This window comes from Trachypithecus francoisi, unplaced genomic scaffold (assembly GCF_009764315.1).
Source record: "Trachypithecus francoisi isolate TF-2019V2 unplaced genomic scaffold, Tfra_2.0 Lachesis_group4, whole genome shotgun sequence".
Lineage (NCBI taxonomy): Eukaryota > Metazoa > Chordata > Mammalia > Primates > Cercopithecidae > Trachypithecus > Trachypithecus francoisi.
This window is the reverse complement of record NW_022681469.1, coordinates 113,945,373-113,957,184: the sequence shown is the minus strand read 5'-3', so window position 1 is coordinate 113,957,184 and position 11,812 is coordinate 113,945,373. Positions and strand designations below refer to the sequence as shown.

Genomic DNA, 11,812 nt, shown 5'->3' with positions numbered 1-11,812 from the left:
GTTTCACCGTGTTAGCCAGGATGGTCTCGATCTCCTGACCTTGTGATCCGCCCGTCTCGGCCTCCCAAAGTGCTGGGATTACAGGCTTGAGCCACCGCGCCCGGCCAGGATGTCTTTTTCTTTGCACAAATACTGGAAACGAGTTTCCCCCTGGAAATATTGAGTCAAAAGTTGAGTATTCATTTCATCTTTTAAGGATTTGTCATCTTACTAGTTTTGAGATTTTGTTTTTGCAAGGAATTTTCCAGACTGCCCCGTTTTGGTCTCAGATCAAGTCCCAGAGGAACAGACAGATACGCAATACATCGTTAGTGGTGACGTTGCCTGACAGCCAGTCTGGGTTACAGGGGCTGCCAAAGAGGCATTCCTAGCACAGAGAAAGAATTTCTCCCACAGACAGACAGACAAAAAACAAGTGGAGCACTTTGTCCTGACAGAAGCCGTGAACAGTAATTTGGTGATGTTTTGGTGGTCAATGCTCAAGACTTACTTTACTGTGTGTTGATTGGGCACGGTGGCTCAGGCCTGTAGTCCCAGCACATTGGGAGGCCAAGGCAGGAGGTTCACTTGAGGCCAGGAGTTTGAGAGCAGCCTGGGCAACCTAGCAAGACCCTGTCTCTACCAAAAAGCAAAAACAAATTACAAATCTTTGTATTAGAAGCAGAAAAGCACAGGGGGACATGGAGAACTCACCACCACTCCTACCCCACCCCCCATTCCTCTCCCCTCCCACACACACTTCTTGCTGCCTGTCCTTGGCCTTGAGGTTGGTCCCAGGGCTGGACTGCCCACCCAGTGACTCTCACTCTGTTGTCTTTTTTCAGCTTTAACCGGATTGACATTCCACCATATGAGTCCTATGAGAAGCTCTATGAGAAGCTGCTGACAGCCGTGGAGGAGACCTGCGGGTTTGCTGTGGAGTGAAAAGCAACCAAAGGCAACAGAGTCTAGCTCATGGCCACCAGACCAAAAGCATCCAGCTTCTGTGCGCCTCCTGCAAAGCTGGCAGAGGCCCTGGAATTCCGGATCACCTGAGGGGAAAGGGTTGTCTCTCTCCTTTCTGTTGGGGGAGGGGGATGGGGGACTTTTGTTGGTGGCTCCCACCCATATATCTCTCCTTTATTATAGTACTCCCACCCGCTTCCATCACCCATCCAATAAAATGCAGCCAGGGTTAGCCTTTGGCTTTGGTCACACAGTATATTCTGCTGTGGTTGCAACCCATGTGGTGATAAGGCTCACGGCCCTGAGCTCTTTACGGGAGCATCAACTCACAGTTAGGGGACTGAGTGTGGCTGGCTGAGGGTTTGGAACTGGTGGCTATCCCCCACTGTTCCATCTCAAAACAGCCTTGAGGCCCCTTTTCAATTTGAGCAGCTGCTAGATATCTTACCAGAGCTCAGATTCCAGATTTCACATCCCAGCAGCCTGTTCTGGGCAGCAGATGAATTTCCAACTGAAAAATAACTGCATAACGTATGCTTATTGGAATTCTGCCACAGCAGGAAGCTTGAGTCAAAATGTGTTTCCCCTTTGAAAGGAGAAGGAATTGGAGCAGCTTTTCCTGGAGCCAGGATATTTCTTTGCTGGGTATCTTGGCTGAGAATTTTTTACATAGAGAAAAACCATCTTTTAAGGGCCACTTTTGCTGCATTATCTGTCCAGTTTGACTTTTCTTTTCAGTGAAAACACCATGTCATGGCGTGTAGAAAAGAGCAGACCAAAATCAGCCCTAGAGCCAACCAGTCAGTCCCAAAGCTGTGACCTCTGTGCCACTGTTGTCCATAGAAGAGCATCAACTGTGTCACTTAAAATATTAGTAAACCATGATGCGGCAACTGCTAAGAGCTAAACTAACAAAATTGTGTTATCATAGCTGCTGGCTTGGTGCGAACTAGCTTAAAAGCAATGGTGAAAGGATAACCTCGATGATGTAAATCCACCCAAAGATACTGTTCTACAAAAAGTAGGGTGTGGACGCAAACCTGTGACCGCAGAGGGGGACGGCTCCACACTGCCTCATGTGGCCCCTTTCCCAGTGGCAGCTGGTGACACTAACGATTGCTACTCGGTTCACTTGCCCAGATGTCTTCATATGATGAGCAAGGCCAGAAGCAAGCCTAGACTCGAAGTTTCTGACACCATTTCCAGTTTGCACAGAAGTCAAACAGTATTTTATCTTAAAGTGGCTTGATTTCCAGTAGCTGAACTTGGGCAGAAAACAGCAGCAGCAACCAATGTTCTTGTATGGTTTCTTTGTTGTTGTTTTTGTTTGGGGTGGGGGCAAGTACAGGGTAATTGATGAGCAAGATATTTCACTGCTGTCGAAGTCTCTGGGATCCCGCTGTGGGTCTGAGATGGCCTGGGAAGGACCTTGTGGACGACGGTTTTATCTGTTCTTTTTGTCACTGTTAACTTCTGGGCTGCTGAGGTTCTAGAATGGAAGGGCTGCCAAATGAGGTTTGCTGCAGGAGGAAAGTTTAATCCCCCATTCCAGAAGTCCAGGCCAAATGGTGGGCTTAGCCTCTTTGAAAAGCTCTGCCTTCCCCCCCCAGGTGGGCGCATCCTGTGTCTCATTCACCATGATGCTTCCTGAAGGTGTTCTAGAAGCCCGTGTCCCAGTGGCTCTATCTAGCCTTTCCTTGCATCTTCCTCTTGAAGGTGAGGAAGTGGAAACTACAGCCCTCCCCCGGAGAGCCCACTCTCTATCATGAGCCTAACCCGCGGGAGGCAGAAGAGACATCCTTCCGAGAACGGAAGTGGCCTCTGGGAGGAGGTCGGAGGCCCCACCTGCTTTTCCTGGTGGTGGTATCCAAAATCTGCAGTAACTAGGAAGGAAACCAGGGTCTCATGGTTTAAAAGACTTTGAAGCAGGAATGTTGCATTTGACGCCTTTAAAACTACCTTTTTGCTGTTGGGAGGAGTCGGGGGCGAGCCTTAGCAGCTGCACCCGCCAGCCCCATGCTGGTCGGTGCTGCCCTGCCTCTCGGGCCGGGTGTTGCTTCAGCCCAGAGCCAGAGGGCTGGGTCCCGGGTCCTCCACAGGTGGCCCCGGCGGACACACGCATTCCCGTCCCGGCCTCCGTCTCTGCTTCTCCACTTCCACCTGTGTGTGGGTTTGCTGCCTTGTCATCGGTCGTGTGAGTGTCGCAGACCTTTCCAGAGCTCCGGTTCACTCTTTCCAAACAGGCCTCCCCTGTCGGTGGCATCGTACTCCCAGAACCTTCAGTTTCTACGATGGTTTGTTTGGTCCTTTTGAACCACCCCAAAGAACTCAATATGGCAAGCAAATGGTAAAAGCTTCCCGACTGTTGGACTTTGGGTCCGCGCGAAGCCCATTCACATGTGATCTGTGTCGCCCCTCTCGGTGGTCCCAGGCGATCCAGCCATGCGCCCCCTGCCCCTCTGCCCAGATGCTTCAGGGGCCCGGCTTTTCAGGCTTGCCCTCACCAGCGGCCGTCAGCCGACACTCAGGGATGTAGCAAACACCACTCCGCCAGTGCTTTTGGTAGGAAGAGCTGAGGCTGCCTGGGAGGCCCGGGGCGACAGGAAAAGGGCTCTCTCCAGTTCTGAAAAGAGAATCTGCCACCAGATCGAATTTCGACCCCTGAGCTTGTTCAGACGTATGGTCCGAATTCAGATTAAGGTGGTCACCCAATCTGAGATGTCAGGAAAGGCCTTCTGCAGAGAAAATGTCCCCCCACCCGCCATCTGCAGCCAGGTGTGTGCCGCACGGCAGCCTTCCCGAAACATAGTATGGATTTTAAAAATGTGTTTATTTTTGTTTCTCAACCACTTTATAATGTATTTTTTAATTTATTTTGTAATGTCTTGTTTTTAAGTATTGCTGCTATCCTTGTTATCCTTCCCACGGTTTTTATCGCTGATTTATTTTGTGAAAGTTGTACACTAATGTTCTGTTTTATGTCAAAATCAAAAGTATTTAATGAAATACTAGTTCTATTTAATGTGGTTATGGAACCAGCTGGAAACACAAAACAAACAGTGATTGTACAGCAGGCTGGGCCCAGGAGGTCAGGTTCATTTTGTTACATATGCAATAAACTCACGACTTTACATTTTTGGCGTCTGTTATTTTGGTGTGGAAATGAGATTCCGGTGTCTTTGCAAACCCACAGGAAAGGAAGTGTGTAGGCAGGAATACTGGCAAGGGCCTTCCAAGGGAAAAGGACAGAGTTAAGGATAGAATTGTAAGGGAAACTAATGACAATATGGCAGTGGGTTGAAAGTGTTCTACCAAGCAAAAACGTGGGACTGAGAACATTTAGAATTTCTTTGCGCACTGGTTATCTTTTCATTTTCCCCCTCTTTTTATGTTTATTTATTTATTTTTTTTGAGATGGAGTTTTGCTCGTTGCCCAGGCTGGAGTACAATGGTGCGATCTTGGCTTACTGCAACCTCTGCCTCCCGGGTTCAAGCGATTCTCCTGCCTCAGCCTCCCAAGTAGCTGGGATTACAGGCGCGCACCACGCCCGGCTTATTTTGTATTTTTACTAGAGACGGGTTTCTCCATGTTGGTCAGGCTGGTCTCAAACTCCCAACCTCAGGTGATCCGCCTGCCTCGGCCTCCCAAAGTGCTGGGATTACAGGCGTGAGCCACCACGCCTGGCCTCTTTAACTTCTTTATACAATATTTTGTTTTCAGCAGACAACTGGCAAGTCTTGCACCTGCTTGGTTAGCTTTATTCTTTTAGATGCTATTATAAACATAATTGCTTTCTTAAGTTCTTTTGTGGATATTCATTGCTAGTATATAGAAACATAACTGCATTTGTGTGTCAATCTCGTACCCCAAAACTGCAAAAATTCGCTTCCTAGCTCTAGTGGCTTTCTTGTGAATTCTTTGCAATTTTCTCTCTGTAGGAGATAGCTTTACCTGTTCCTTCCAACTTGGATGCCTTTTATTTCTTATCTATTAGCTCTGGCTTATACTTTTCCAGTACAATGTTGAAAAACTGTGGTAAAAGTGGGAATATTTTTCTTGTTCCTGATCGCAGGGGGAATGTTTATAGTAAAATGCCCTTCTGTATCAGTTGAGATGTACATGATTTTCCCCCGCTGTTCTATTAATGTGATGTGTTACATTGATTTTCTTATGTTGGGCTACCCTTCCCTTCCTGGGATAAATTCCACTTGGTTTTGGTGAATAATCCTTTTAATATGGTCTTGGGGCCGGGTGTTGTGGCTCACACCTGTAACCCCAGCACTTTGGGAGGCTGAGGCGGGTGGATCATGACGTCAGGAGTTCAAGACCAGCCTGGCCAACACAGTGAAACCTTGTCTGTACTAAAAACACAAAAATTAGCTGGATGTGGTGGCACACACCTGTAGTCCCAGCTACTCAGGAGGCTGAGGCAGGAGAATTGCCTGAACCTGGGAGGTGGAGTTTGCAGTGTGCCGAGACTGCGGCATTGCATTCCAGCCTGGGTGACAGAGCAAGACTCCGTCTCCAAAAAAAAAAAAAAAAAAAAAAAAAAGCTGTTGGATTCAATTTGCTAATATTTTGTTGAGGATTTTTACATCTATATTCATAACGGATATTGGTCTATAGTTTTCTTGTAGTGTTTTTCTCTGGCTTTGAAATCACAGTAATGTTAGCCTCATAGAATAAGTTAGGAAGCATTCTTTCCTTTTCAACTATTTGAAGGAGTTTGAGAAAGACTGGCATTAATTCTTCTTTAAATGTTTGACAGAATTCACCAGTGAAGCCATCTGGTCTTGAGCTTTTCTTTGTTGGGACGTTTTTGATTTTTGATTCGATCTTCTTACTAGTTGTCAGTCTATTCAGATTTTCTGTTTCTTCATGATTCGGTCTTGGTAGGTCGTAGAGTTCTAGGAAATCCATTTCATCTAGGTTATTCAATTTGTTGGCATACAGTCATTCATAATACTCTTATAATCCTCTTTATAGTTCTGTAAAATCGGTAATAATGTCCCCTCTTTTCTTTTAGTTGATTCTTCTTTCTTAATCATCTAAAGTTTTGTCAATCTTGTTGATCTCTTTGAAGAACCAACTCTTAGCCTCATTGATTTTTCTCATTTGTCTTTTATTTCCTCTGCTATAATATTTATTTTCTTACTTCTGTTAGCTTTGGTTTTAGTTTGTTCTTTTTTGAGTTTGTTCTTTTTGGCTTTAGTTTGTTCTTTGTTCTTTTTGTTCTTTTTTTAGTTTTTTTTGGGGGGGGGTTTCGTTTGTTCTTTGGGTTTAGTTTGTTCCTTAAGGTATAATGTATGTTGTCCATTTTTAACCTTCTTTTTAATATAAAGATTTACAGCTATAAGTTTCCTTGGTCATGGTGAATAATCCTTAGCACTGCTTTTGCTTCATTCTGTAAGTTTTAGTATGTTGTATTTTGTCTCAAGATATTTTCTAATTTCCCTTGTGATTTATTCTTTGACCCATTGGTTGTTTGAAAGCAGCTTGTCTCATTTCCACATATTTGTGAATTTCCCAGTTTCCTTCTGTTACTGATTTTTAGCTTCATTCTGTTGTGGTCAGAGAAAATACTTTGTGTGACTTCAGTCTTAAATTTATTGAGACTTGTTTTATGACCTCTCTGGAGATAGTATATTCTGGAGAACGTTCCATGTGCATGTGAGAAGAATGTGTATTCTGCTGTTGTTGGGTGGAGAGTTTTGTGTTTGTTTGTTAGGTCCAGTTGGTCTATAGTGTTGTTCAAGTCCTACATTTCCTTAGTGGTCCTCTGTCTAGTTGTTCTATTAATAATTTATTGAAAGTGGGGTACTGGGCTGGGCATAGTGGCTCATGCCTGTAATCCCAGCACTTTGGGAGGCTGAGGCAGGCGTTCACTTGAGGTCAGGAGTTCGAGACCAGCGAAACCCCGTCTCTAATAAAAATACAAAAATTAGCCGAGTGTGGTGGCGCAATCCCAGCTACTCTGGAGGCTGAGGCAGGAGAATCACTGGAACCTGGGAGGCAGAGGTTGTAGTGAGCTGAGATTGCACCACTGCGCTCCAGCCTGGGTGACAGAGCAAGACTCCATCTCAAAAAAAAAAAAAAAAAAAAAAGTGGGGTATTGAAGCTTCCTACTATTATAATGGAGCTATTTCACCCTCACCTTTGCTGTGAGTCTCTCTGGGTTTATCCTAGTTGAAATTTGTCGAGGTTCCTAAATCTGTACGTCTACTTGTTTCTTCCAATTTGGGAAAGTTTTGCCCATTATTTTTTCAAATAAGCTCTGTCCTCTTCCTGTCTCTCTTCTCTTTCTGGAACTTCCTAAACTGGACACCTTGATGTGTCCTAAAAATCCCTTGGGCTCTCTTATTTTCTTTTTTTTTTTTTTTTTTGCTCCTCCAATTCAGTGATTTCAAATGATCCATTTTCTAAGGTCTCTGATTCTTTTGCCTGTTTGAGTCTGCTGTTGAACCACTGTATTGAATACTTCAATTCATTTATTGTATTTTTCAGCGCCAGAATTTGGTTTAAATAATTTCTGGTTTTGGTTGATATTCTCGTTTTGTTCATACATCACTATCCTGATCTCCCTTAGGCCTTTCTCATGTTCTCCCATAGATCTCTGAGCATATTCAAGACAACTGTTTTAAAATCTTTTCTAACAAGTCTGATGCCTTGGTTTCTTCAGGGATGGTTTCTAGAGATATATTTTGTTCCTTTGAATGGGACATGTTTTCCTGTTTCTTGTGTATCCTTGTGTTTTTTTGTTGTTGTTGTTTGTTTTTTAAACTGGGCATTCACAAAAGCAGTCATCTCTTCCAGTCTTTGAAGAGTGGTGGGGAAAAGCTTCACTAATTCAGAGGGCATAGCCTTTTTTTTTTTTTTTTGAGACAGAGGGCTCTGTCACCCGGGCTGGAGTGCAGTGGCCGGATCTCAGCTCACTGTAAGCTCCGCCTCCCGGGTTTACGCCATTCTCCTGCCTCAGCCTCCCGAGTAGCTGGGACTATAGGCGCCCGCCACCTCGCCCGGCTAGTTTTTTGGATTTTTTTAGTAGAGACGGGGTTTCACCGTGTTAGCCAGGATGGTCTCGATCTCCTGACCTCGTGATCCGCCCATCTCGGCCTCCCAAAGTGCTGGGATTACAGGCTTGAGCCACCGTGCCCGGCCCAGAAGGCATATCCTAATACCTGGTATCAGCTTGAGGTGACAGCTTAAGGTCATCTAAGATCTTTTAGGGGCCTCTGTTTTTCTTTGGCTTATACCATATACGTGGCTGCTTTTAAAAGTCTTAATTTCTCAAAGGGTCTTAACCCAGCTGCTTCTTAGGAACAAGATGTCCTCTTATATTTTCTTTTCCATAATCTCTTGCCCCAGGTATCCACTGTGGTCCCCCTGGCAGCTTTTACATGTCGTGCCTGCCACTGCCTCCCATGGCTCTTGCCGGCCTGAGATCTGAACTGGGCCGCTTTCCCTGCTTCACCTCTGAGTCAGATGACATAGAAACCAGCCCTTCGGGGCAGCCCAAAGACAGCCGAACACTGCAAGTCAGTTCTGCTCTGCTCCTTCCAGTGCAAGGGAAGACACTGGAAACTGGGCTGCTTCCCCGAAACACACAGTTGTGTGCCAGGGAGGGATGGGGGAAGGGCAAATACAAATTACATAAAAACTATTTTGAAAGTGGCTTTTTCTTGATTGGGTGTTCACCTGGTTGCTATAGACCTTGGGCTGGTTTCCAGAGCACCTAGTGAGTGCCCAGTTGTTTTTTTTTTTTTTCCCCCCCTCAATGTTTCCTCGGGGAAATGTGGGCCTGGAGCTTCCTGGTCTGCCATCTCCAATCTCTCTTGATTGGAGAATTCAATCCATTTTACATTGAAAGTACTTACTGATAAAAAGGGAGTTACTTCTGCCATTTAAACTTTTTTTTTTTGGTTCCTCATTTCCTCCATTACTGCCTTCTGTGTTTGGTTCATTTTTTATAGTGACATGGGGATTACACTTGACATCCTAACATTACAACAACCTAATCTGAATTTATATCAACCTAATTTGAGTAACATACAAAACTCTGCTCCTGTACTACTCTGTCTCCCTTACTGTTATTGACATCACAAATTACATCCTTATACATTGTGCACCCAATATTAGCAGTTGTTAATGGATCTTTTTAATCATGTAGAAAATAAAAAGTAGAGTTACAAACCATCATTAGAATATACTAGATTTTGTAATTGTCCACGTATTTACGTTTACTGGAGATCTATAGTTCTTACAACTTCAAGTTGTAAGATGCTTAGTACGTTTACTGTTCAGCGTTTCAACCTGAAAGACTCCTTCTAGCATTTCTTGCAAAGAATGATAATGAACTCCCTCAGCTTTTATCTGGGAAAGTATTAATTTCTTCCTTATTTCTGAAGGACAGTTGTTAGATATAGAATTCTAACAGGTTTTCTTTCTTTCAGCAGTTTTAATATATAAGCCCATTCCCTTCTGATTCCCAAAGTTTCTGATGAAAAATACGCTGATAATCTCTTGTACGTGATAAATTATTTCTCTCTTGCTGCTTTCAGGGTTTTCTTTTGTCTTCAATGAAGTGTCTTGGTGTGTGTTTCCTTGAGCTTATCCTATCCGGATTTTGTTACGCTTCTTGGGTTTGTAGATACATGTCTTTTTATCAAATATGAGCAGTTTTCTGTTGAACTTTCTTTAAATATACTTTCTGCCCTTGCCTCTCTACTTCTGGTCTCATTTATGGCGTTCTATAGGTAGGTTCCTTAGGTTTTCATTTACTTTTCTTCATTTTTTTTTCTTTTGATTCCTCAGATTCAATAATTTTAATTGCCCTATCTTCAAGTTCATTGAATGGTTCTTCTACCTGCTTAAATATTTTGAACCCTTTAGAGAATTTTTCATTTCAGTTTTTGTACTTTTTAGTTCCAGAATTTGTTTCCTTTTTAAAATTTCTATTTCTTTTATGATATTCTCATTTTGTTCATATACTGTTCTCCTGTTTTTGTTTTCCTTTAGCTCCTTCAGCATCTTTCAAACAGTTGTTTTAAAGTTATTGTCTAGTAAGTCTGCTGTCAGAGCTTCCTCAGTGATGATGGTTTCTGTTGATTTGTTTCTTTGAACGTGCCTTACTTTTCTGTTTCGTTGAGGGTCTTGTGATTGTTTCTTGTTGAAAACTAGACATTTGAATCTTATAACTCTGGAAATCAGATTCTCCTCCCCCCCCCCACCCCCCGCCGGCATTTACTCTTGTCTCCCCACACCAACTGTTGAGGGTATCTCTGGATCAGCTTGATGTAAAAGCTTAAAAAGTCTTCCCAGGTCTCTTCTGAGCCTGCATATTTCTCTAGGTATGTGGAGTGGCTTTCTAAATTGCCCTCTATACATGTTTATTTCACAGTTGATTTGAATGCTCTGCTCAGGGACTCCCAAGGCTGCAATCAAGGTGTCATCTCTTGGCTCCACCAAGGAGAATCTTCTTGCGGGCTCCTCCAGGCTGTTGGCAGAATTTATTTTCATGTGGCTTTGTGACTGAGGGACCTGGCATCTTACTGGCTGTTGGCAGGAGGCCCAAGTAAGTTGTCCACACACGTGCTTTTCAATATCCTAATCCTTAAGTCTGGCACCCCAAATGGAAAAACAGGTAAGAAGAAAAACAATAGCTCAGGTTGTTCCCTTAAATCCTTGGAAGCCACTTCAGCCAGTGGGGAATGCAGCAATGGCTGCCCACCTCTATGTCTGCACTTCTGCAATCAAAACACTGAACCTTGGTATGTGGAGGCCAAGATCCTTTCTTTCCACCCGTCTCCAGGAAGTCATGCCAGGAATGCGGGCATGGCTACCTACCACAAGACTCAGGCTGGGGAGACCCTAATATCCTAAAGGCTGAAATTGACCAAAATTAACTGCAACTTACCAGCCAAGATTTTCCTTGGGAGTTGCAAGTCAAATTAGACTCCACAGTTCCAAAACAGTTACCTCAGACAGATTCTGCCACTCCAATTTTTGTCTCAGTGCGAAGAGAGATTCCTTCCTCTTCTGTCCCCTTGCTGGATGTCACTCTTATATCTGTTTTTATTTCCCACCCTGGCACAGTCACTAGAACGCAGTGTGTGTCTGTGAGCTCACCCAGCAGACACAGTCCTGCGCTCTGACGTCTGTGAGAGGATGCAGCACTCTTAAGTTAGGGAAGGTGTGTCTGGCTTGTTGGGGCATTTTCTACTGTCAAAAGTCGGAATCTTTTCAGATCTTGATCTCAGTGTTATCACTAGGTAGTTGGGGCTTTAAACAAGTTGGTAAACCTATATGTGTGCCCACATCTACCGTGTCTACTATCTTGATCACTTTTCTTTTGTTTTTTTTGTGACCAAGTTTTGCTCTTGTCGCCCAGGCTGGAGTGCAAATGATGTAGTCTTGGCTCACTGCAACCTCTGCCTCTCACATTCAATCCATTCTCCTGCTTCAGCCTCCCGAGTAGCTGGGCGCCTGCCACAACTCTTGGCTAATTTTTGTATTTTTAGTAGAGGGGATTTTCACCATGTTGGCCAGGATGGTCTCGAACTCCTGACCTCAGGTGATCTGCCCGCCTTGGCCTCTGAAAGTGCTGGGATTACAGGCGTGGGCCACCGCGCCCAGCCAAAGAATTTTTAAAAACATGCTCTTGGGAAACTTTCTCGTTTGTTCCTTCATCTTCCCTTCTACTACCATCAGCGCTGCAGCTCCCTCAGGCAGCTATAGCATCCTTGTTTTCTGGATTTTACCTGATGATCGTATACAGATACATGTGTGTACATATCTTTTGTGTGTACCGATTTTTTTCCCCATGTCTGTGCTCTTAAGAGGCAGGATGAGTTTGTGGAGAGCAGAACT

At 44.2% G+C, this 11,812-nt stretch overlaps 1 protein-coding gene across 3 annotated transcripts in view; it reads left to right on the top strand.

The window, feature by feature from the left end:
- SMURF1 (SMAD specific E3 ubiquitin protein ligase 1) overlaps positions 1-4,078 on the top strand; it is a 125,636-nt gene extending 121,558 nt beyond the window's left edge. For all 3 annotated transcript variants that reach the window (XM_033191776.1, XM_033191775.1, XM_033191777.1), the window contains one exon: positions 825-4,078. In XM_033191776.1, the coding sequence (XP_033047667.1) occupies positions 825-924 (100 nt within the window). In that variant the 3' untranslated portion in view covers positions 925-4,078. The remainder of the gene's footprint in view (positions 1-824) is intronic.
- Positions 4,079-11,812: the final 7,734 nt, after the last annotated feature.